Source organism: Channa argus, chromosome 11 (genome assembly GCF_033026475.1).
Source record: "Channa argus isolate prfri chromosome 11, Channa argus male v1.0, whole genome shotgun sequence".
In the NCBI taxonomy this organism is placed as follows: domain Eukaryota; kingdom Metazoa; phylum Chordata; class Actinopteri; order Anabantiformes; family Channidae; genus Channa; species Channa argus.
In genome coordinates, this window is record NC_090207.1 from 8,592,715 (window position 1) to 8,619,506 (window position 26,792).

The 26,792-nt window shown below is 38.2% G+C and overlaps 1 protein-coding gene across 2 annotated transcripts; it reads right to left on the minus strand.

Moving 5' to 3' along the window:
- Positions 1–382: 382 nt before the first annotated feature.
- zgc:63587 (uncharacterized protein LOC393431 homolog) lies at positions 383–26,792 on the minus strand. Of its 2 annotated transcripts, none has more exons than XM_067520934.1 (12): positions 26,641–26,792; positions 20,267–20,325; positions 19,765–19,864; positions 19,573–19,659; positions 18,990–19,113; positions 16,725–16,859; positions 16,282–16,399; positions 6,438–6,539; positions 6,089–6,234; positions 5,836–5,919; positions 5,693–5,750; positions 383–1,545 (listed from the first exon to the last, which is right to left on the minus strand). In XM_067520934.1, the coding sequence occupies exons 2-12, from the start codon at positions 20,291–20,293 to the stop codon at positions 1,480–1,482; spliced, it is 1,047 nt and encodes a 348-aa protein (XP_067377035.1). In that variant the 5' UTR covers positions 20,294–20,325; positions 26,641–26,792; the 3' UTR covers positions 383–1,479. The 2 variants fall into 2 exon arrangements, with proteins under 2 accessions (XP_067377035.1, XP_067377036.1); XM_067520935.1 differs by having other exon boundaries at positions 20,267–20,322; positions 26,641–26,737.

The window sequence follows — 26,792 nt, forward strand, 5'->3', positions numbered from 1 at the left end:
TGGTTAGACAGGTTTAAGTACCCCGTTTTACGTTTGTATGTCTGTAACATGTATATTCATAAAAACTTGTGTATTTAGATTCCTTGGTTTTAGCATAGCAACTAGCCACCAACATCACATCAATTAACACATGAAAAGGATCTTGGGATATGATGCTGTGAGGGGTCGACCCATTGGAGCCTTCGATACCAGGTGGCTGCCAGGGGAAAGTAGAGGACATTTTTAAGAGCTTTAAAAATGGTTCTCTCCTTTGAAGGATGCAGCCCCCAAATTGAGACACAGTTAACAGCTACCAAAACCTATATTTGATTTGTTCCCACTGTTAACTCTAGTGAACAAACACAAATAGTAGACGGAATAAAAGTAAGCCAAGAAACAAATGTAAATTTTATCTAACAAATTTTATTTCAAATTTTTAAAAAAACATGTTGATGCTCAAGAATTAATGATGTTTGTCTTAATTCCAACACACAGATTTGCGTAAGTAACAAAACAATGGCACATTGTTGACAGTAGAATTGGATGGACGTGCTGAAGAAAAGGGTTAAGTCTGTTGCTCACAGAGTGGTAGACGGTGTTTGCATATAAAAGTTAAATGTATTATTCTGATAATGAAACGTAAATGGCTAAATAGAGTAAAGTAATGAAAAACTGAACAGGTAGTGTACAAACAGACATTTCACACATTAAATGGCATCAGTGGAACAAGTATGGACACATACAGATACTGGACTGAACGTTTAGATTAGTTTTCAGTCTGAGGTTGTAGTTTTCTTTGAGATTAAAGGTCCTGCAGCTCTAGGTGATTAAATGTGAAAATCACACAACATGGCCGTTTTTTTTTTTCAGCTAAAACACAACTCTAAGGTTTGTTTCTCCCTTTAGGGCTATAAAATAAGATTTCTAAATATTTCACCTAGAACACCGGATATGATAGTTCTCAACAGTCAATACAGTTATTGCATATACTTACCTTTCACTGTGGTTATATAGTATTTATAGTTACGGCATTATCAGACTGAAACAAGCAGGCACTGAAGGTCTAAAACCATCTAGAGGTAAAGATGACGGGCTTCTGAATTACTCATAGGCCAACAGACAACACGAGGAGCACGTTGTAGTTTATAAGTTAAAACATGTTTAAACTGTTTTAGCTGAAAGTGCAAAAAAAATTAAAAATAAAAAGAATAATTTATTTCGTACATATATTTTTGTAAACATGATGTGTGATGGTGAAATCTCTAAGTACCATTGTTACTGGCAGGTCGGTACATGTGGCAATCATAACTGATGTTCTTGTTTTTTGTTTTTTTAATTCTGTGCAGTCCAACTTAGCAAACCAATACACAAATCTGAGTCTTGACAATATGTTAAAGAAAATATGAGTGGTGAGCTTCTGAACAGCTAGATAGATAGATGGATATTTGGAAGGAAGAAGAAAAAGAGGAAGCACCGTGCTTCCCTTCTGTTTTGACCCCTTTACTCGTCTGATTTCATCTTCATCTGCGCCTGCATCTGAGCAATCATCTCCTGCATGCGTCTCAGCTACAAAGACAAGAAACATTTAAACAATGTTACAGATATGATAAAGTGTGGTTTATTGTAAGTTTCAGTTTAGCTGTTAAAATAAGCAGTGATATTTTTTAAATTATTCACCCAGTATAGCCTCAAACACCCTGAATATTTCTACATTTAATCCTTCACAAAGTACTGACTGATTGATTTCAAAACTGTGAAATATATAAGACTAACAACAATAAACACAGATCACATCAATTCACTTTAAAGAAAACAAATCTATAAAGACAAAACTGCAACGTTGCCACAGAGAAGCACATGTTAAACATATGCTGTAGTACTGAAACAATTATTCTGTAAAATATGAGAAAAAAAAAAAAACAAAAGCCCTGTAACAGCACAAGAGAACTTTAGGTAGCAAGCTCAGACTAACAACAGGCACAATGCAAATCACCTGCACTAAACTTCTGACATTATGGGCTCAAGCTAAGGAGAATTTTTCATCTTTAATGCAAGCTGGAAATTCATTCAAATTTATAAGATGAAACATGACAATAACTAAAATTTGTCAACCTTTCTAAAAGTATGTATGGCAAAATTAATTATTCTGTATCAGTTGCAATTTGTTGCTGTATTTGGTTTGTACAAGTGAAATACACAGTCTCATACATTTTATTCAAGCAATTGCTTACTGTGAGACTCGAGCCATCAGTCAAATGCGTTTTAGCTTTAAATCAACTGCAGTGAATGTGAAACCACATGAACTACACTTCTCGGCAGACACTTGTGAAATACATATGAGCTTAGATGTTAGCTTCCCCATAAATGGAGCCTGTGGCAAAATGTGATAAATTTACCATGTAGTGCAAAGTGACTAATGTTCACAGCTAAGCTGTTAAGGGAACTGCTAGAGAGAAGTCCGGATTACATAATATGTTTCGGTTTGTCAGGCTGATTTGTAGTGCAGGTTCAGCCTGAAATCCTGCCGGAACAAGACAAGGTTTTGTCCATGAGGACATATTTTAGCTAACTAGCAACAAGTAATTATTTTAATTATTAAATAATCTGGTTAGTTTCATTTTTTACATTACAACGCAGACTTGCTTAAACCTGCTTTATGAAGGTTTTCTTTTAAAGACCGCACCACATAAGGACAGTATTCGATTTTGACTCTTGCTTACGCAGCAGTTATGACACTTTCCTGTGAAACACCCACCTTGAAATTCTTCACAAGCTACAAATGTCCAGTTTTAAGAATTGAGACAATGAATTTTAGATAATACAATGAGTTCAATTAGATCACGGAGATTTTTAGTAACTCACGAAGGAACTTTTTTTTTCCCACTCAAAATACCCAAAAGTAGATTTAGTTTTTCCCTGAGGAGCTATTACTACAAAGACACATTAACAGTTAAGAGCAGTTAAATAAGTTATTGCCCAACAACAAGCAAGTTGCACACAAAATAATGTAACACTAATGTTTGTCCCTCAACGGTCAGGGTGAATCAGAGTTTACACTTCATCCAAGGTTCTACCAGATGGATTCTTGTGGTATTATTACTTTTGAATTATAACAATAACATAACATATATATGTATTTATGTATAATATAATTTCACTTAATCTCATCTCACATAATCACACACATAGTTGCTAGGATCAATAGGGCAAATCAGCAATTTTTTTCCATTTCAAATTATATTTACAATGCAAGAAATTCAATTTAACATAACATCTGTGGTAGTAAGATCTTTTTATACATTTTTCAAAAATAAATTATAAAATTTTAATCCATCCTTGGCACTGCTGTTGAGTGTCGTCTTAAGGAAATGAGAATGTCCGACCACATTTAAAGGCAAACTGTGATGACTAAACAAACTATGAAAAGAAATGTCAATCTATATAACGTCACAGCAGAAATCAAAGAAGTAAATAAACAAAAACTTACACTGACATTTAACTAAAATAGACTTATTAGCATTAGTCACACAAAAATAATGGATAGCAATTGAATTTTTTATTTTATTTTTTTTGTCCTTTCGGCTTATCCCCTGAGTTCTGTGTCACCACAGCAGAGCATTGTTCGCATTGATTTGGCAGTTTTTACGCCGGATGCCCTTCATGATGCAACAACCCCCCCCAATTTCAGCACTGCACAGCTGGGGATGGGGATGGGCTGTTGGGGGTTCAGTGTCTTGCCCAGAGATACTTCGACGTATACTTAAACACACTTCGAACCACTGACCCTGTGGACCGTGGACGACTGCCTTACCCAGTGGCCCCGTAATAGCAATTGAATAAACTGTTTAAAAATTAATTAAACATTAAATTGTGTCTGAATAAATTGTGTCCGAAAGGTAAATAACTTCAAATGCAAACGTAACAACTGGACTATTAATAATATATATAATCACACAAAAAACCTTTACCGAGATAATAGCATTTTGAAAGTCTCACCAGTCACACAGTTAAATACACATTTTACTGTATGTTGATTTTATGTATATCGCCATCCAGTGGCCAGGAAAAGAAGTTCACATGGTTCACGTTTTAGCTCATTAATGTCAGTTTCCTTTTTTAGTTATTTTTGTGTGGTTTTATGTTGTAAATAAAATCAAGCTGTTTTGGGACAACTGAAAGGCTGAAAACTCTGCTATTCTACAGTTGTTATAACATCTGAAATATACATTAATGGCTGAAGAACTAAAGAGCATAATTCAGAAAAAATCAAGACAAGTGAAAATGCTTGAAGTAACCTCACAATAGATTTCAAATTTCTACATTTAATTCAGATTTAATAGGATAAGCCAATGTCTTTTTATTGACATTAAGGAAGAAATCATCTACAGAGAGATAGCGAGAGAGAGAGAGCGACAGCGAGAGCGAGAGCGAGAACTGAGACTTTGTTCTGAATCATGGTAAACCTAGCACTACCTCAAAAAACCGAATTCACAGAAAAGGCCAGGGCCTTAAGCACTTGATAAGTATTTATTTTTGTAAACTATTAAAAATCTATTGATGTAAATGAAAAAAAAATAAAATTAAACCTAAAGACATACTTATGTTTCATTGGAAACTCAAGTAGTTTATGTTTGGTTCATTTATAATTTTATTGACTTAATTATTTTTGCTATATACTATTTCAGTAATTAGTATGTTTTGCAATAACCCTTTACACATTCAGATGACCTGCTGTGCACTAACAGCGAAAATACATGTCACAATGGAAAATGGTCTTGATTTTTCAATCATTATTAAAATCAAAAAACCACAGACAACTCATCACCACCAAATAATGCTTTACTACCAACTGTCCGTCTGGATGAAGACTACATGTTTTGGGCCCATCAGGATAAAACTGGATAAAACTGGCCCAGGACATCCAGACAGGATATGATGGCATATCCTTCCTGGGCACAGTGTTTACAAACAGCTCTGACTGCACCCTGCCCACTCACTACAGTATAGCAGAATTGTAGAAGTAACATAAACAGGCAAATCAGCTACAATCAGGAAACAGGTTATTGCCTCATAATATGCAGGCTCAATGGCCAAGACGCTAAACAATGCATTTCAAACAAATGGGGTTAAAAAAATAATTTTTCGTTCCATATAACATGAAAGAATTGAAAAGTTAACAGGTTTGAGGTCTTGCCATTAGTAAACCAGAGCTACATCTTATCAATACCATATTTACAACAAATGAAACAAGTAGTGTTTCTACACATTTAGTGTGAATTCACACTTCGCTAAATAGTGGGCATCTGACTGGGAACCTTTAAGTGATCACATGCAGGAGTTTTTTTTTTTTTGCCTGCCTTGAGAAATGTTACTACAACTGTGAGACTTGAACTAAAAATACTTAAACTGCTTAATATTTACTATAACTTAATTGTATGGCATAAATTACTTGAATTATGCTATTTTTTGCACCCAACAATGTAAAGACTTGGCATTTTGTCACCCATTTCTTGCAACAGAGTTGCATTAGCAAGGGAACTCAGCCAGAAAGAACAGAAATGATTACAGCAACTAGCAACTCCTATCACATACTGTATGGCATAGTGAGAATTGAATGATCCTGAAGAGCCTGAACTCATTGCCATTTAAAATTAAGACAAATTATAGAACAAATTAGGATAAAGAGTTAACTTGCAGCTATGTGTGGTCTTACCTCAGCTTCCTTCTGTAGCAGGATCTGGTCCTTATCCATCACCTCCTCATCCACAGCTCTGCAGGGACAAAAACAATAAATTAGTCTTGCCTGAAAGAGAAGCATCCCATCGGCTGTCGAAAATATAGCAATCAGTGTCTCACCTGCCCACCCTCTTCAGCCTCTCTGAGCGGAAGTTCTCATAATGCAGATCTTGAGTTACCTCCTGAAGGTCTTGCATGTGGGTCCTATAAGACAGACATGCAATCCTGTCTTCACACACTAGGAGGCAGTAGAGCTGTTTTCTCTAGTAGACTACAACCAGCTTTATGGAGGCAGACATTCTGTTAAGTTTTTAAAAGAACTTTCTTCTCTATATTGGGTTACTGACTCAGTTTTATTACCAAGCTGACTCACACAAGCATGGTGCGAAGTTTGAGGAAGTCATTGTGCTCAGGGTTTTCCACTTCAACGACTCCCCAGGGATAAAGACGACCACGGATCTTCTTTCCCTTCACCTCAATCAGCTGGTTGGAGCCAATCACAGCAAAAGGGATGCTTGCCTAGTAAAGACAGATTAAGGTCAGTGCATCCCCAAGAAGAAAAAGTGTGAGAAAGGGACTGGAAAATAAAGATATCTAAGTGGAGGAAAGTGCAGTAAAGGGAAACAAGCATGAGAAGGCAGAGAATGGTATCAATCACTAAAACAGGAGATGAAAATGTCTAACGTAGCATAATTACAGCTGATGTCAGCAGTTTTACCCACCTTAAGGACTCTGGTTTGTTCCTTGAACTCCTCGTCTTCGTCAGAGTCTGCATCTGGTAACTGATAAATTTTGATCCCATGCTCCGCGATCTCATCCAGGATCTGAGAGGTGGAAACAACAGAAAACCCACAGGGTGAGGCAGGAGTGTCACAACCTCATTGTGACCCTCTGACATATCCCCCTGCCCAAGTCATGAACCCTGCAGAGGTGTCACAGCAGGAACAATCAAAAGGTACGCCTGACCTTAAATCATTAAACTTTGTGTGCAGTAGATGCATTATGTAGTTCTTGCAGATGTTGATTCCAAAAAGGCAATGACCTCTGTAATATATCTACATATTTCCAGTGTATGTATAAAATTTATGCATTTGTGAGAAACAAATAACAGTTGTTTGCTATGACTAATAAACAGAAAGTGAGAGAGCCCTATAAACTAATAGACACAGGGTGTGAGTGAAGACCTGTTGTTGCAGCAACAACTTTAATTAAAGCCCCCCAATGGAGGAAAAGAGTGGTGAGACAGAAAGGGTAGACAGGTGAAAAGTAATAACCGCCTGTGTGTAGGTGTGTGTTCAGGTTCGGAAAGAACAGCTACACGCTTCTCACCCTTTAGTCACAGGCCCACCGGTGAAGAAACAAGTTAAAACAAAGGAACTTTCTTCACCACTACCTTAGGGACAGATGTCAGTATTTATTATTCTAAACATCAAAGCTGCATTTTTCTTTTGTTTTCCCAGGAGCAGGCTTTTTTAATCCACAATGTAATCTTATATAATGGAGCCCAAAAAATGTCAAGTGTTGTTTCCCTGACTTTTGGGAGACTTTCATGTACTGTACTGTATAATAGGACAGTGGTGAGTCAGCCAGGAGCCTGGGAAGTGAGCGCAGGTTTTCCTACAGAGCACAGCTTCTGTTTGAGCCCTTGTTATGGCTGTTGCTTGTTTTCTCAGTGAGCTCTGTGCGCAAGATAGTGCGCATGGGGATAGCTGGGTATTGTTGTGGGGCAGATCTATAAACAAACAGGCCTTACTGGACTCAGGAGAGCGTGACACTGGACCAGAGGCTCTTTCTCATTTATTCGAACATACGTGATTTACTGAGCCTTCCAACATGGATGCTGGATAAACATCACCCGGTTGGGGCAGAGCACTGAGAATACTGGAAATCTGTGCACTCAGTGGGAAAATAAACATAACTCACACAATGGCAGGAAAACTGAAACAAACAATGTATACAGTAACAGTACAGTACAGTAGCTACGATAGAAAATTTCAGATAAAATGCAATAAAATATGAAAAAAAATCAAACTTTAAGATCAACAAGAAATCTGTTAAATGAATAAACAAGAAAGACAATCCAACATTTATAATGAATGCAAACTACCATTAAATATCCAGAATCATCATCTGGTCATTGCACAAACATGAGTCCGTTGTCTGCCATCATCTGTTTCCAGACCTTGCTAAGCCAAAAGCTGCAAAATGGCTGTTTACCTGAATTATTCTGTTCCGTAACATGTGCTTAGTATGGCCTGACACCTATAATCAAGACCTCTCAGGGATCATCAGATGTCAAAATCACTGCCTGCTCCAAATCCCTGTTGTCTCCTACTGATTTACTGTACACAATGTAAGCCCTAATTCCTAATGTTACACCAGCCTCTCCTTCACACAATTGGGTATTTTTGTTGGCACAGAGGTGTTGGCAGTGAGAGCCATTTTAATTTTATGACCATCCTGTCCAGCTATAATACAACCCCCCCACCACTATTCCTCCCTGTGCTCCTTTGGTTGGCCATGCACGTCCTCTAAGTGCACTTAGGGCAAAAGGCAAACAATGTCACACAACACTTTGCCCCAGTAATAATCAGAAAAGGAAGCCAAATATTTATATTTTTGACTGAGATGATTTTGACACTGTGTTTATGGAAATATTCCAACATGACTCAGTTAAAAATGGGTTGGAAATAAGACAAACAGCAGGTGAATCATGCTCTAGTATAAGGTCAGACTCATTCAAAGTCTAGGAATAGCAGTATTAAATATAATGTAGTGGTTATGTGTAACCCAAATATAGCTGCAGGTCTATACATAGATGTAATTAAACAGGGTGAATTCACGGGATACATGGATAAGCGGTTTTTCTACAGTGGTGCAGCACATCTAACCAAAAGCCCCAAATGTAATGATACAGGATGCAAACCCATCATTATATGGATCAACAGTTTTATCGCGTCAGCCTGCTGAGGGAAAAATATTTTTATGATTTGTTCATTCTAACAAGAAAACCCACAGAAATACTAATGAGTCAAACACCTGCTAAGCGATGAGAAATGATTGCTGGACAAACAACCTTGGACAAAAACAAATAGCTGCTGAAGAAAAGAGGAAAGAGACACAACAGGGGATTGTGGTGAACCCTGCAGTCCTGACATTCAACAGGTAACACCATGTACAAAAACACACTCACAATTACACAGTTTTCTCAAGTGGTTCCTGAGAACCTAGAGTCCTCTGGCCTGGCATGGTGTTTGTATCCATGAAACAAAAACTCTAACAGGGAACAATACTTGGAAGTACAAACATGTACCAGAGCATTCTTAGGAAATCAACAACGTACAGAGAGAAAAAAAAAAAAATCACAATACAAAACAATCAATCTGCATCTCAACACTAATCAACCCCAGTCGAGAAGAGGGACAAGACTAGCAGCACTTTTAAACAATTTTAAGTAAGCTCACAGCTGACTGCCAGCTTCTGTCGAGTGGGAATGAATATGTGCGTTAGTGCTATTAGAAGTCATTATTAAACTTGGTTTCATACTGAGAAAACACCTTGAGGGACAGAGGCCCTCTTTTTCCAAGATTGCAGAGTTTATTAAATTAAAGTTCTGACCATGGTGGGCATTCATTTCATTTTGCTGAGTTCATTTTTTCATTTATGACATTGAGCAGGTCCAAATGTGTGTTTGCAACTAAGTGAACATAACCATTTCATCTAGCTGTTTTAATACAGAAATACCTGTTCTACATTGGAAAGGGCTAAAATGAGGTTAGATGTATTCACACCCTTCAGCAAGCAGCATTCATTTTAACAAAATTAACAGTAAGGAGAGAGCTCTGCATGTAGTGCATTAAAACCCCCAAACTACAGAAGCTGTTTAAGGAAAACCTTTCAGTTTATCACGGTCATAAACTCATTCCAATGACAAGGCCAAATAAACACAGACACACACACCTTCAGTGTACGTATCATCGGGATTTGCAGTCCTACTGTCTGTTATCTTACTGTCTAAACAAAACTCCCTAAGAGAACTGTCATGCTGCGGTTAACGCATAAAAATGTCAGACATGAGATAAATGAAACACCAGTGGGTCTGATATTCCAACTGTCTAGCAAAAATAAACTTTGTAAAATATGAGTTCTTAACAAGCAAAATATGTTCTCTTCCTACATAAAATAAATGGCAAACCCATTTTTTAATAAAGAAAATATATGGTGATAAGTAGCGATATCTCCAGTTGTAATACTGAATCTAGGATGGTGAAAACTCAGATAAAAGTACAGTCTGTAGTATGTCAATAAATTACATAAATACAATCTAAAACAAGGAGAAAGGCTGCTCCATTGGCTTCTTCCAACCAAACACACCAAAACTCTATTCACTCTTACGCATATAAAGTATTCAAACTTATATTGCTAAACTTAAAACATGAGAACAAATGCCAGGAAACAACTTTCAGCTAACTGGCTCTCGCTTGCCTGCAGGCAGTCTGAGGGGGTGAGGGAGCCCCATACAATACCTGATCTAGGGGGGGTCAAAGGGATTTAGACCTTATACCAACCTCACTCACACTCTCTATCTCACTCTACAAAAATGTCTTCACTCTGTTGATCCTTACTAAGTAGTAAGTGTGTGCACGCGCGCGCGTGCGCGCACACACACACACACACTTTTTGACTGGGTTTAATCTGGCATCGGGAGTACAAAAAGAATTTATGTGTGTGAAGTTTAGTAGCGCAAGAACACCAGTGGATTAGAAGAGGTGAAAGATGACCTGGCATGAGAAAATATACATTTTCTGCCATATTTTACAGCTGCTTAAACATCTACATTAAATATACCTATACTGTAGAGTACAGACTGACAAATGCGGCACTTGAACAACAACAATAACCCTTTTTCAAAAGGATTTAGGAAACTTGCATACATGCAAAGACACACATTCCAAATATTTCCAGTCAGAGGCTGAGATGGAGTGGACGGTCCAGGCTGGAACAGACCAGACCAGACCAGAGCTGAGATGGAGTGGACGGTTCAGGCTGGAACAGACCAGACCAGACCAGAAAAGCTGGAGTTGTTCTAATGGGAAGTACTGATGGAAAGCATAGAGGAAGTCCCACAAACATGGTAATGTTATGGCATCATATGAGTAGCGTGATCAACACTATGCAAGCACACAGACACACAAACTCACACTCCTATTGTCTGGGCTAAGTATTAGTACAGTTAAGACCACCCACCTCTCCCGCTGATCAAAGAGCATGGAGGGGAACAATTGAGCTATTCATGTAATGTTGTATTTAAGTGAGATTTAGAAGGGGGCAGTTTAAGTTTAGCATTTCAACAACATATAAGTTTTATGACTTGTTCTGGTAATCAAAAGGGTCTTCAAAGGTAAAGTCAAAAGCAAAATGTGACTCATTAGCAACACAGCAAACCTGCTGTTTTCAAGCTATAATTGGCATGTACTTTTACTTGCGAACAAATTGAAACACACATTTATTGTTTTCAAATCTATAGAGACATGTGGCAAACCCTGGCACAATGACTGCTGGAGGCCAGAAAAATAAATGTATCCTCGTGCTTAAAATAGTGAGAGGAAAAGGACCAGGCACAAGCTCCACAGGGTCACGCACATGGGCACACAAGTTAGGAATGAAGTAACCACCAGTCAACATGTACTGATGAGGTACCAGCATAGAATAGCAAAGACACAAAAATCATCAAACTTACATATTAACACATCATTTATCAGTCACCTATACCTGCCTCATAATTTCTTCTAGCGCAAACAGATTGGATCACTCTGGGCTAAAACTGGTTCACCTTCTGGTATTTCCATTTAAGAAATTCTGGTGAGAATACTGGCTGCTGTACGCAGTCCGGCACTGAAAATGCGTCCCCGTGGGGCTGTGGAGCTGGTTCACACAGTGGGAATGTGGCGAGAGACAACAGCAAATCAGAAAACAAGGGGAAAACTGTGACAGTGCCTTAGCCAGTGTGAAATGTGGTAACTACTGGAAGGGGGTGGGGGGTGGGTGGGGTGTCTCTTCTAACTTGAAGACCTTGAGCAGTGATGGACAGGGAAAGACAAGATGCTGACTGTGAGGAGAAAGGAGAGTAGGGAAAGAACAAAAACCAAGACAGTGGAGGGAGGTAAAAGGGCTGCTTTCCCTGCTGCCCGCAGCCTTGTGTGAGAACAGAAGAGCAACTGGGTTCTCTAGTCCTTTATGACCTCTAGCTTAGGAGAGCAGCCTTTCATCTTCACACAAAGGAAAAAAAAAAAAAGACAGATTGAAGCTTATACCAAAAATGCAGCAGTTTGTCTTCAACTAGCTTTTAATTCTTTAGTATATCTGTGTTTTTGTTCAGTTTGACAGTGGTGAGCATTAATTGTGCTTTCCTTTCCTTCAAGGCAGTGTTTTTTAAAATTTCACCAAAATACATGATTTATGCAAACTGTTCTCGTGAAAATCTTACTTACAAAAAAAGGAGCTTTTGCCCTTTAATTGTTTGGCTGTTGGGTAGATTACTCCTCTGATGTCTAAGGTGCCATCCAGCACGTGAATGCACAAAACAAACAACAAAAAATGAAACAACAACAAAAGAAACTTTTAAGACTGTAGCTTCACTTTTCTGTCAGTTAAATTACTTAAATAGTTTGAACTAAAGGAGTATGTGAAAAACAGCCCCAAAACAATCTTTTGTTCAGATAGAGATAGACAAAACATCTGCGTAACATCCTCTATGTTCAAAAAGAAAATAACCAGCAAAGCAATTTAGGACTAAAGTCCCATACAGGATATGACTATGAGGGTCCAGTCTGAGAGGATCAGCCCTTCAATATAGCCCCCTCCTCAGGGCTACTTCTGAGGTAGAGACAACAGCAGCCCTGCTGAAGGAAATTGGCATTAGAGCAAACAAAAAAAAAAACAAAAAGACAACACAAGGCTACAGAATAAGAAAGCATATGGCAGCTGAGTAAGTCACTGCCTGGAGAAGAAAGCCTGAGCAAGAGGCAAGCAATGCTAAGGAGATGAAAACTGAACAATGTAAGGTCTGTTGACCTGAGCTGCACAGGGCAACAGGTTGTGTTTTGACAGTGGAACAGTCTTAAGACACTGGAGGAAATATATTGTTTTTTTTACAAGCTGTTTCCCCTAAATAATAAGAGAAGGTTTTAGACAAGCCCTGAGAGGTGGGGGTCCCATTTACTAAAAGACAAATGACTCTATCCAGTAAAAAAGTACCCTGTGAAAAAACAAACTAATACTGTGGGAGAATGGGGGTTATCAATCATCCTCCAGCACTTGTTTTCTGGCAGATTTTTGGCTGCTAGTGCTCTAACCTCAAAGCAAGGCCCGGTGCCTTATTACACTGTACGGGACTGCATGGCAGGAATCTGGAATGGACACCTAGAAGCCACTTCAACTAATATAATCAACATGACAAGTACTTGAGTAGATATGTTTATACTTCTAGGAGATGAGTGAGCACATTTATGACTCTGTTTGAACACACCCACACACACAAGAAACAAGATATTTACACTAGCTGGTATAGTCTAGTCAGTAGTCTTATGTCACAGAGTGTTTTTTTTGTAAAAGCCCTGGCATCATTTAAATATAGTGAGTCAATATGTCATATGAATTCTGTGTAGCAGTCTGCAAAAGACAGAATCCACATGAAATGGCTGTAACATGATAAAACTAACAATATTGAAGTGTATGTATGTAAATTCATGTCAAAGACATAAATCTTATTAACTATACCATGTGTATTTGAAGTACACATAAACACAAACTCGCAGCCCACTTATTTTGATTGAGATGATTGGCTATCCAAAATGTAGCCTAACAGGAACAATATGTACTCCGTAGGGATACAAAGTTATAGCGCAATTACCCTTGTGTATTTCCTGACAATAATGACTTGTCCAGGAATGTATTAGATACAGTAGATTTAAATGTAAACCTGTCTTTTAATGTGCATCCTGTACAAAAATGAGCCGTCTATAAATGTAGTTTATGTAGTTTAGTTTATAATAATAATAATAATAATAGTAATAATAATAATTTTATTGCTAAAATTAGCAAATGGATGCATGGATTTATGTACTTATGTTTTTGTGTGGGCCTGTGTGCATGAGGTTGTTCATTTTGTTAAACTCATCAGCTAACTGCTCCTTTGTGTACAGTGGGAAATTTCTGTTAAGGGAACACTTAACTGAGCATGCCAGCACTATCTGTGTTGGCATGCTACGCTGAGAATGATACTCTTGGAGCATTTCCGCTGCCCACTTTTATCATTTCCCTCTATGCCAGTATTGGTTACACTATGAGTATATAAACTCTAACAGTGAACTGAATGAAAAGTAAAGCATGAAAAAAATAAACAAACATTATGCCAAAACTCTAATCAAAGCAGCCGACCTGTTGCATGCTGCCAGCTGAATCAGAAAGTAACCTTGCTTGGGGGTTTTCTGTGGTTTGGGGCGGGGGTGCTCCCAGCAGGAAACATGGTTTTGTTCATTTTAAGTGCCAAAGAAACACTTAGAAGGTTTGAGGAAGGTCAAAACCTTTTTGTTATTGTCCTTTAAAGACAATACCATGGAGGAATTTGACTTCTGAGACCTAATCAATGTGTACTGGTAAAAGCACATTATTTTAATCACTGCAGTTTTGTGTTATATACTCACTCTAGGGGAAAAAAGTGTGTGTCCTGAAAACCCAAACTGTGAACCCATTCTTTCCTAAGATGCTGCATCAGCTATTTCCAGCAATCTGACTGTGGGAGCTTTGGACCAAGCAGACTTGCTGCTGATTAGAACAGAGAAGAGCTGAACACCAGTCAGCCGACCAGCCTGACGCCTGCCAGGCAAGTGGCTCCAGGACCTCAATCAGAGGCAGGTGGGAGGTCTGGGCAGGTGGGCAGACTGCCTGACTTCCAATAAAAAAAAAATTTTTTTAAAGAGTTGAAGTGGACTGAGAAGAAAAAGTAATTTGCAACAAATGGCGCACACACACTGCTTACATTTTAATCTAGGAATGCAATTCATTAATATTTTAATGGGTTAGTCTGATAGTAACTTTCTCAATGAATCATTTTGGCAGTAAAATTACAAAGTATAGTATCCTATGCATAACACAACTTCTTGTAGTCTAAATTACTTGTTATGTCTGACTAACAGCCTAAAACCCTAATGCAAAAGTTACAAATCAACAAATCCTCACACTTCAGAAGCTACAGCCAAAGAATATTTGGCATATTTGTCAGTCAGTTACCAAAATAGTTTCCCATTCATTTTCTATTATATGACTAACTGAACAATTGTTTCAGCTTTATACTAAATCCAGATGTAAAGCACAGTGAGTATGGCAATCATAGTACTGTGTTGACCACAGAGTTGTTTAAATTTATCTTTAAAACTATTTAGTGTCTTTACTTGCAGCTATGAAAAGTACTGTTTATATGAATACTGCATTACAAAGGAGAGAAAAGAACACAACCACAGAAAATAAAGGACAGGAGGGGAAAGAGTAACACAGAAGCAGGAAAATCCTATTAACTCATCTTATATGTTAGGCTATCAGCAGAACATGTTCCTGTGCCGTGTGTGTGTGTGTGTGTGCTGTATCAAATGAATGTGTCCTTCCCTGTTGGGACTGCAGGAAGCTGAGGAGCATGCAGACCAGCGGATACTTGGGTCAGCTTCAACAGGAAGTATGTGGGATGGGGTGATACTGAATCTGATGTGCTTCATCTATATTATATACAATGTACTTCTCGTACTTCTCTGTACCTCATACCATTTCCTCCCTTATATTGTCCCTCCCTCCACTTTTGAACAATCTGACTAAATCCACAAAAAACATAGGCCCTACACCTCTGCAATTAGTTGGGAATGTACACATCACATGTGGATTGTCACACCAGGCTTGCTGATAAAGGTGGACAAGTACAAGTGTTTTGCTATCAACAAGCCTGTTTTCCTAAGAAACTGTGGACAATGTTAAGAGAAAAACATTGTCTGGGGTTGCGTTTCACACATACAACAAACAGCAGGAGATCATCTGAGGAAGAAATGTCCTCACATGTGAAACACAGGAGGCACAACATTTTAGAAAACTTAGGATGTGGGAAACAGTGTTTTGTTTACAGCACATCAGAGCTGTGCATCAAATGAAAAAGGTGTCTCCAATAAGCCCATTCACTCGCTTTTAATCCACCGGACAATTCAGGACAGAGTGCTGTGCTGCATGCATGAGTGGACATTGTGCTGGGGGCTCGAAGGACAAAGTCCAGATAATGTCGGCAGCTTTCACACATCAGAATTTCAGTGCATGTGTGATGGGGTTTTAATGTATAGGTCAATGATGTACTTTCTAATTGTGAATCCATACACTCGCAGATAAATCTGAAACAAATGCATATCACATTGAACAGCCACCCACATTTTGACAAGTATCTCGACACATTTTGGGAAAAGATGATATAGTAGAAAACTGTGGACACCTGTGTGTGAGTGTCTGTGTACGTGCGTCTGTGTTCAAACCCACCCTCCTCTTCAAACGATCTCTCTCCTTCAGGGTCAGTGTGTCAGCCTTGGCAATGACCGGGACTATGTTGACCTTGCTGTGGATGGCCTTCATAAATTCTACATCTAGAGGCTTTAGGCTGAAAGAAGATAAAAGAAAAGTGGAGCATTTTACAGAAAAAGAAACATTAGAGAACACTGGATGACAAAGCATAATAAGATAAAATTCAAAAGCATAGATAGGCAACTACAGTTCAAAATGAATGACCCATAAAAAAAAGTTTTTTTTGGTGAAACACTAGCTAGCAACTGTCCTAATGAGAGGTGCATTGTTTTATAGTGAGAACTATAAATTATATTTTTCTTATATCAAGTAATCTCTGGTGTACTAAAGACAGATGGGGAAACCAAAATGAGAAAGCATAATTTCAAAATCAGATCATGATTTGAGTCATGTTTGTTTACCCATGTCCAAATGGAGATATGAAGTAGAAGCAGCAGTGTACTCTATTGTCCACTATATGCCTTCGGTTCAGTCCACTCTCATCATGCAGGTAACGCTCAAACTGATTGTCAATGTACTGGATGATGGTCTTGAAGCTGGCAGAGAACAAACAAATCGAAGCAAAATTTTATTTGACAAACAAAACCTCATTAAAACAAACTAGTCCCAAGTAAAGCAAAAGGTTGCATTATACACAAATTAGGCATAACATTATGACCACCTGTGCAATCTATTACAGCAGCTCTGCCATGAATTCTACATTTATATGGTTATAATTTCTTATTTTTTATGTTGAAAATGTTATAAAGGTGATAATTCAACTATGTGTTTATTATTGAGGTCATAGCTGGTGGAGGAGTCATACTGAAGTGCATTATATTAGGAGTTGGTTTGAACGTTTTTGCCACCCTATTTAAAATGAATGCCATAGAGAGCCATAGTTCTGTTGAGCCTAGTATTCCCTTAAATCTAAGCCGCAATGACTTCATGACTTTCTTTATGAATAAAATTGTAGCTATTAGTGAAAGAATTCACCAGATCTTCCCCCAAAACATTACAGATCAAACTTCATGTACAACATTGCTAGAATCATCCATAAGGCCCCAATCCCTCTTAGACTGCTTGTTACCCATAGATCTCACTGAGCTAACTGCAATTATTACCTCATCTAAACCAACAACCCATCTGCTAGACCCTATTCCAACTAAACTGCTCAAGGAAGCTTTACCCTTAATAGATACATTCTTATTAGATATCATTAATGTATCTTTTGAAACAGTCTATGTACCACAGGCCTATAAGGTAGCTATAATTAAACCACTACTTAAAAAACCCTGTCTTGACCCAGGTGTTTTAGCCAATAACAGAGAAATACCTAATCTCCCCTTTATTTCTAAAATCCTTGAAAAAGTAGTCGCAAAACAATTATGTGACCACCTTTACAGGAATAATTGTTATAAAGAATTTCACTCAGGATTTAGAGTTCATCATAGTACAGAAACAGCACTGGTAAAAGTCACCAACGATCTTCTCATGGCATTAGATAATGGACCCGTCTCTATACTTGTTCTGTTAGCTCTTAGTGCTGCATTCAATACCATGAATACCATGAAATTGGGATTAAAGGAACTTCACTAGGTTGGTTTAAATATAAAAGTTAATGCTTTTAAACTTCCTTCTGAAATCCCTATATTAAAATATTTATGCTTCTCAATAAAAAACTTCTCCAGATGACATCACCCAGAGGACTTTTTAGTCATTAGGAATTCAGATGATGTCATTTGGGGAGCTCTCTAAAAGCAGGTTGCCCATGACTACAAAACCCATAGTATAAGCAACAAGATAACATAATTTGAACTGAAAGTCCCTCCAAGTGATGTTATCTCGAGGAATATTTCAGCTAGAAGTAGAGAGATATTTTAATGTAGGGAATTAGAGGGAAGTTTTATTGCATTCAGTTACATGTACTACCCGAACTAGAAACAAAAGAAGCAAGTTCAAAATCGGTGAAGGCATCCTTTAACACTTATGTGTAAAGCTGGTCTAATGTTATTTGAAAGTCCTATACTACAGCACACCTTTCATGTGACCCAAAAGCGCAGAGGTAAAAAGTTGTAAGTCGTTTCTGCAGAAGGCTATACATAGATTTTTTTCCACTTTGTATTTTTCATTTTCAAACCCACTCATTAAAAACGACTTCCTGACATGTTGACGCAGTCATGTCCGACTCAGTGTCTGAGGGGTGTGGCAGGGTCATACATGAAAAAAGACTGGCGGATCACAGTCACACGCAGACCCCCAGGTGCAACAGTTTTAATTTTAGACTAGTTTATTTATGAAGTTAAATAACGCATATGAACCCTGGTTTATTTACTTTTAAACATAATTACCAAACATAATTTTCTTTGCTATCATTTACAAGAGTGTACATGGTTACAGGACTAAAAAAAATGCCAAAACAATCAACAGAGGGCTCCATTGCTACTGGCAAGAGGTTGCCACACAAGCAAATACACACACACACACACACACACACACACAGTTCTAGAAATCTACACATATGGAATGCAGAGGGAGGAGAGGCAGGAGTATGGGAGTCTGGGCTTAAACTGGAGGTAGCTGATGAGGACAGGAGGGAATGATGAGAGAGCCTGCCGGACAGGAAACATGTCCCAAATTGTTATCACTTCTCACTCCTCCACACACACACACACATACACACGCACCAGTCCTGGCTATTGATGGCGTCACCATATCCAGGGGTGTCGACAACAGTAAGGCGAAGCTTTACTCCTCTCTCCTCAATCTCCACAGTTGATGCCTCAATCTGCACTGTCCTCTCAATTTTCTCTGTGGAGTAGAAGTTCAAGAAAAACTGATATAACTGACATTAACACCCATAACATATGAATTCACTCAGTGCTCAACCGGTTTCAGAACATTCATATCTAAAATTCCTGGTTGAGCTCTGTGCTTATAAAAAGCCAGTGAACAACCTGCCAATGCCATAACTGCAGGCATCAGTAAGGTGGACGCAGCTTTAAGAAAATCAAATAATGTGTTTTCCCATCAATACAAACTGACCAGGATTTGTTTTAATCCATAACAAGTCCTAATCTATCTGTTAGTCAAGTCATAAAAATGACACGGTCTTATTTTGTAACTAAGACATTGCCAACATTCCTCTTAAAATAATGCTCAGCTGGAGACACTGCATCAGACATTTCTCTATTATTACAGTGTGCATATTTGTGTATTTTAGTGTGTGTTTGTGTGTGTGTGTGTGTGTGTGTACACGAGGGAGTATACCTGCAGCACCAGGAATGTAGCGTTCAGGGTAAAGATCAGTGAGAAACAAGCTGTTTATAAGAGTTGATTTGCCCAAACCAGACTCTCCTGAAAAACAGAGAAAATGTAAAATAAAAATGTATTTTCTTAACCTACAATATGAAGGACTTTGGATAAAACAAGCACTATACAAGCAGGCAAGAGCGATCTCACCTACAACCATTAGGGTAAATTCAAACCCTTTTTTCACTGATTTTCGGTGCACTTGGTTCGGGAGGTTGGCAAACCCTACATAACCTGTTGCATCTGGGAACTGTAGAGCACAAAAAGGATAGGACCAGAAACTTCAATTAACCAGCAAATATTGAACAAAAATACATCATGACTGAAATGAAAGGGGAAAGTAATTATGTCATTTTACTGATGTGTGAATTCCTCCATTTAAGTTCTTGTTCCTTTAATTCAGTAAATTTGCTTATTAACTCCTAGTTTGACATTTTCCATTTTGTATGAAGTGTACTATAGATGTGAGTTGAGACTGATGATGCATACGGTCAAGAACTTCCAACAGGCAATAAAACCAAGGCACAAAATGTGCACATATACAGGATATCCTCCCTAGATGCCTGTGCAAGCATCTTAATCGCTACTGCCTTATTAAAATCCCTTCCTATTTAAAAAAAATAAAAATTTGTCGATGATGACATTTATTTACCTTCCCTTTCTCCCCAGTTTGAGACATCACTACCGTTTACTTGATACCTGATGGGCCTGCTGGAAGAAAAAGAAAAGTAGACATTTTAAATACAGTTAAAACTCTACTCCACAAGCAGAAAACCACTTCTTTCAAGCAATACCAGGCAAGCCCTTTTCAGAACTCACTGAACGCTTTCTTTTATAAAGTTTCTTAAAGCATCATTTTGGTTATGTTCTACATTATCATCTTTATCTACAATAACTATGGAAATGCTATGGGGAACAATCTCCTTTTCTCACATTTAATGTTTGTCAGTCTGCTAAAATATGTTTTTCAAATGCTTTGTAATAATAAAAAATAAAAACATGTCACCCAGTGAAGCAGTGTGTCTGGGTCATTTTTGGACTACAAAGGAAGACTCTGGAAAAAGTAGCTACTTCCAGTTGGAGGCTAAGAGATTGAATGTCAGAAAAGGAGAATTATTGTCGGTTTTAGCATCTGTATGGTGATTGTGCACAAAACTAGTACGCTGTAAATCGTAAAGTAACGCTCCTTCTATCACATTGTTAATAGTGTTGCAATCCTAGCAACCTATACTGTGAGACTATAGCCATCCTTGTGTCATTATTTTTTTTAATATTTATTTATTCATTCATTCACTTTCTCATTATTAGATATTGTCCTAGGATCAATAGATCAATAAATCCTGCCGGAACAAGACAAGGTTTTGTCCATAAGGACATATTTTAGCTAGCAACTAGTAATTATTTTAATTATAAAATAATCTGGTTAGTTTCATTTTTTACAACACAACGCAGACTTGCTTAAACCTGCTTTATGAATGTTTTCTTTTAAAGACAGCACCACATTGGGACAGTATTCGATTTTGACTCTTGCTTACGCAGCAGTTATGACACTTTCCTGTGAAAACCCCACCTCGAAATTTTTCACAAGCTACAAATGTCCAGTTTTAAGAATTGAGACAATGCATTTTAGATAATATAATGAGTTCAATTAGATCACAGAGACTCACTCACGAAGGAACTTTTTTTCATTAAAAATACCCAAAATTAGATTTAGTTTTTCCCTGAGAAACTATTACTACAAAGACACATTAACAGTTAAGAGCAGTTAAATAACAAGTTATTGCCCAACAACAAGCAATTTGCACACAAAATAATATAACACTAGTGTTTGTCCCTCAACAGTCAGGGTGAATCAGAGTTTACACTTCACCCAAGGTTTGACCAGTCGGATCCTTTTGGTATTATTACTTTTGATTTATAACAATGACATAACATATATATGTATGTATGTATAATATAATTTCACTTACTCATTATTAGTTATTGTGCTAGGATCAATAGAGCAAATCTGCAATTTTTTTCCATTTCAAATTATATTTACAATGCAAAAAATTCAATTCAACATAAACTTTCTCTGGTGGTAGTAAGATTTTTCAAAAATAAATTATAAAATTTTAATCCATCCTTGGCACTGCTGTTGAGTGTCGAGTTGAGTGACTTGGGGGGCTACCACTAAATGTCTTGCTCGAGGACACACCTGGTGTGTGGGCTGGGATGGGAACTGGGAGACTTCTGCATTCCAGCCTGATACCCTGCCTGTTGAGCCTCAGGCCGTCAGATACTGATTACTATTCTTTAATACTATTGTACAGAAGAAACTGAGATTAGGAACACTGTGCAACAAGTGTGTTCCCAGACTCCCATTAAACTATTACAGTATTGTGCTTTTACCCCACCCTATGACCCTGAGCAGACGACAGAGGAACAAGCCTGGTTGATAAATTAGCTACATAATGACTGAGCAGGAAGAACAGTCTCCATTTTATCCCCAGCACACTAGCCCTTGACAGGTGGAGTGTGATAAGCATTAGAAAGAGGCCGGTTGCAGTGCACTGCCAAATGGAGATGCACTCTGATTAAATATTGTAAAAAAAGGTGGCATGGGAACCTAAACTGACCTTTCTCCACTGACATGTAATAAACATACATTTGTGAACACTTGGGGAACCCTTTTTCACTGTTGAATGTTTTAGTCAGGGTACCCACTGTATCTAAATGAGAGTGGGCAGCGATCTCTCCTACTGACAGGGTGGTTTCACCAAGCCTTCAGGGTGAACAATGGCTGTTTATCCCTCTGGTTCCTGAAGCCTTTCCTATGCAGGGCAACTCAGCTGGAGGCAATGGGAGAACACGTGCCTCACCGCTGTTCACATTCAGGACCAACCACAGCAAGAACACACCGGTAATTTAGAGTGGAGGAGTGCCAGTTTAGGAGCTAAAGGGCCATTCACGTAAAAATACACCAATTTAACTTAACCTGACACTATATCAATTAGTTAATCACCCACACTATAATTGTACAAAAACTGTAATCATGTGTATCACGTGCATGTACTCACACCCCAAGTATTATTCCTCAACAGCTCTGTGGGAACAAGCATTAGTCCACCAGCAGCAGCAGCAGCAGATTAATTAAACCATTCCAATATAGCAGTTGTAATATCACAAAGACAACACTACAGGATAGACAGGCAGGAGGCACACTGGAGTAATGCTCTCTTAATAATGGCAGTTTAATCGGCTGGATTGCTAAGCTGCTTTCACACACATACAGCTATTAACAGGCTAGATGTGTGGGGGCTTAAACACTTTAGGCCAAAAGGGAAAAATGGCACCTTAGCTGTTGGCATGTAATGCATTTACAGTTGTTTTATTGACTAGAGTGAAGCGATGAAAGGACAACAGTACTAGCAGACCTATTCACCTTCCTGACAAGCAATGTCAAGGGTTCGCACACTCACTCTCTGGATAAAGGAGTTTCTGCTCTTACTGGAAACAGTTTTTCACCATGGAGATTCAGTGAACTCAGAGCGACAACAAAAATGATAATTTCCTGGCTACTGATTATAGAAACTGAGACCCCAGGCCAAGGCTATGGACCACAAAAAAGTGGTGTTTGGCAAAATTAAAGGCACACACAGACACACAACAACAGACATGGTCAGGGGTATTTGTCTGTAATTAAGGTGCCCCTGGGGGTCAGAGTTAGTCATGGTGGGCAACAACACTATATGAAATGAGCCTAGATAAAAGAAAAACAGCCTCAATCAGTATAAAAAGGCTTTCAAATACAAGGAAGTCTGCAGGCGTGTTCATAACACTCAGACTCTGAAGCACAGGATGGACCATTTGGGATTATGTGGACAGGATAGGAAAGTAACAACATAGACACAAAATGTTTTGCTAGAACACTGCGCTCCACAGACGACTACCCTTTAGCAAGGCAAGATTTGATTAACAAAAAAAAGTTCTGCACCAACACTAAATATGAAACTAAAACAAGTTACACTTCAAGGGGGGGGTTATTGACCTGGCACCATCCTCCTATTTGACCTTTCCAGATATGGAATATGTACAGCTATGTTTTAGTTAATAGGAATTTATATGTAATAATTTGGCAAATCAATAAACACATCGCTGAAATACCGAGAGTACGGAAGTAATTGGACACTTATTTTAATGTTCCATAACAACTGTGTCATTTCAAGACAAAAAGAGCTAACCAGTGGCTCAGAGTTGGTTGAGACCCCTAAGCATTTAGGACTTCAAATATAACTGGACAGATACACACCCAGTCTACATGCTCACATCTTTACTCCTCATATTGACAAACAGCTCCACCCTAAATGTCAAAATTCAAAGAAATCTGAACCATGCGTGAGCCTCTTTTCTACATGATTAAAGGACAGCTGTTCAAAGAACAATTTGTAGCCTGATTACTTCAGAAGCTCAGAGCAAGAAGAACAAAAACTGTAACTGTCCAAATACTCAAGGTCTGAACTGTTTATTTTGATTATTTGTTGTTTACTGAATTGCAGTATTCTCAAATTTAAGCTTTAAATGTAACCCTCTAAATGTCATCCCTCTTTTTGTTCACAAGCCCGAAAAAAGCATACCCAAAATAAAATGGTTGTAATTCCTAAATAGTAAGGACTACACCAATGAGCTTTGTGTCGTTGGAAAGGGGGAATTTTGTAGTTTTATAATAAAAAGACAAAATCTTGTTAATTGATACTGCAACAAAATTACAGAGGCACAAACTTGGTAAAAATGTTGGGTTTATCCTCAGCTAAATTTTTAGTTTTTTGGCTGAAAATAGTCAAATGGAGGTGTGCAAGGTGAACCTAACAACAAAATGGACTTACAGGCACACTTTCGGACACTTAAGGGGCCAGAAATCTAACAAACTGTGTGAAAAATAACAGAAAATAAGCTTTCAGGATTGTTTTTTATAAGGGTATGGCCAGGCGGACACCAGTTGCAGTTGTGTTTGAGATCAAGAGCTTGGCACTATTTTATTCTTTGAAGTACCACTCAGACAATGGTGTGCGCTTGTGGATTCAATAACTTTGTGCCCCTGCAAACATCATAAAAGATAATTCTTAATATATATAGAGAAAATGTTGTTGCTGTGGTTTTTCAATCTTAGATTGCTTTATACGATTGGAATAGTTAAGGTTTCCTGCTTTCTAACAAGGTATAGTTTGTCGAGGTTTGTTTGGGATAAATCAGTGCATTTGTGAAATATCTTAGGTGATTGTGCATTTGTCCTGCGGGCGACCGAGGTTATGCTCAAAGAAAAAAAAACTAACTGTCCAAATACTCATGGTCTGAACTGTGTATTTTGATTATTGTTCACTGAATTGCAGTAGTCTTTGTAAAGTACAAAGTATGGCGGTCCCAGTTTGCTCTAAATCTAATCAGTTCACCTTTCAGTCCAAATTAATATTTTGGTCAAACTTGAAGAAACTGCTTGCTTACAATGTGTTCCTGAGATATTGCGTTGAGCAGAATGGAGCTGATAGAAAAAAGGACAACCAAGTAATTGAATGCCTCCAGTCATGGCTATTGGCAGCATGGAGGCATAAAATCCCTTACACAATAATCCAAATAGTTGCAGCTACAAATCGAAGGGATCATACCTATTACCAGCCCAATACATTAACAATATATGTTTGACTGGCTGCACCACAGAGTGGGTGAAATTAAATCAAACATCACATACTGTATGATTGTTTTTCCTGTTATCACAATAAAACAGCTTCTTAATGTGTTTATTCATTTTTCCCCACAGTTTAGTGAGTAAAGCTATCTTGCTATGTAAAATCATCAAAGTCACAATAGTTCAGGTCCATTCAGGTTTGTCAACAATAATCAAGTTTTCTTTTTCCATTAACACCACAGTGCAAACATCCCCTTGTAGTTTAAATTGTCAGACAGATGTCTTTGCTAGTGCGCTTGTTCCAACAGGTGGTTGTTAAAAAAACTGTAAGGTGGCAGAAAAAGTGGGAAATTGCTCGATCAGAGGCCTCCGCTGTCTTTCAGCACTAAGTGTTTTCTTTCTCAAACCAATTGATCTGTGTTCAACTGGGTGAAAAGTTCTTTCTGAAGTAAAGGGGCAACTGCCAGGCTGAGATTAGAGCTCACACAGTCTGACGTGGTGCCTATAATGTTTGCCACTCAACAAGACAGGAAGTGAAATATGAATGTTTTCACTGAGCCAAAAAACAAGAAAAGATGGATGATAATACTTCAATAGCGGCCCTCCGCCACATCTCAGACAGACACGTAATGTTTCCCATTGTTATTGTAAAGTTGTCTAAAACAGAATTTATTTTGTGAAAATGTGCTTTCCGATCAAAAGGTCAGGGATAAATCAGAAGTGATTTCAGAGTTCAGGAATGTTTCAAGGGGTTACAGGAAGTTTATTAAAATAGGTGCTATGAGCATGTTTGATTCACATTTTATTTGGCACTGATTTATGAATATGCAGGCCCGCACAGATAAGTGTCATTACTTTCTCCAACTGAAACAAAAAACAAGGGTTTTTTAGCAGGGTGTTGGGCAATCAGTGTTCAATGCTAACTGGGTCAGCTGTGTCAGAAAGTTAGAAAGAACATAAAAATGCTTCAGTAACTGGGGAAGGAGTTTGAAACTTATGTAAAGGCCTCTGAGTGTCTAACAGTTGGATGTCCACCACACCCAGTCTGTTAGACCCTGAACTGTCCAAACATCATCTGGTACAATGACATCATTTTGACACTAACGTTACGAAACACAGCGTACACAGCTTAGTTAAACATAATTAAATCGTGTTTGATCAACAGCATAAGATCCTAAAATAGGACTGAAACTATGTTAACGTTCTACCAAACTTTAGCATGCAACAGTTGTTAGCGCCGTTGGTGTCATGTTGCCAGCTCGGCTTCAACCAAATCTACCGTATTTCTCCTTCCCACTGTTCCCACTCGCCCTAACAGTTCGTAAAACAACCATGAAACAACAAGCCACCGAACACTGCCTTACCTGACGGTAACTTTGAAGAACTGTTATCAACAGGAGCTTTTTTACTTTTTGTCGCAGTTCCAGCCCAGGGAAAGGAAACCCGGAAACTGTTCTCGTGAGTCCGCCCTCGTCCATTAAGTTTTTCTTTCGTCCTGTGACACTGACGCCATTAC

Coding starts and splice junctions, on each gene's coding strand:
- zgc:63587 (XM_067520934.1), bottom strand. CDS start 20,293: ATGTCTCAAACTGGGGAGAAAGGGAAG. Junction 6,235..6,437: donor AACAAACCAGAGTCCTTAAG/GTGGGTAAAACT, acceptor TGTCTTTACTAG/GCAAGCATCCCTTTTGCTGT. Junction 5,751..5,835: donor AGGCTGAAGAGGGTGGGCAG/GTGAGACACTGA, acceptor TTGTCCCTGCAG/AGCTGTGGATGAGGAGGTGA.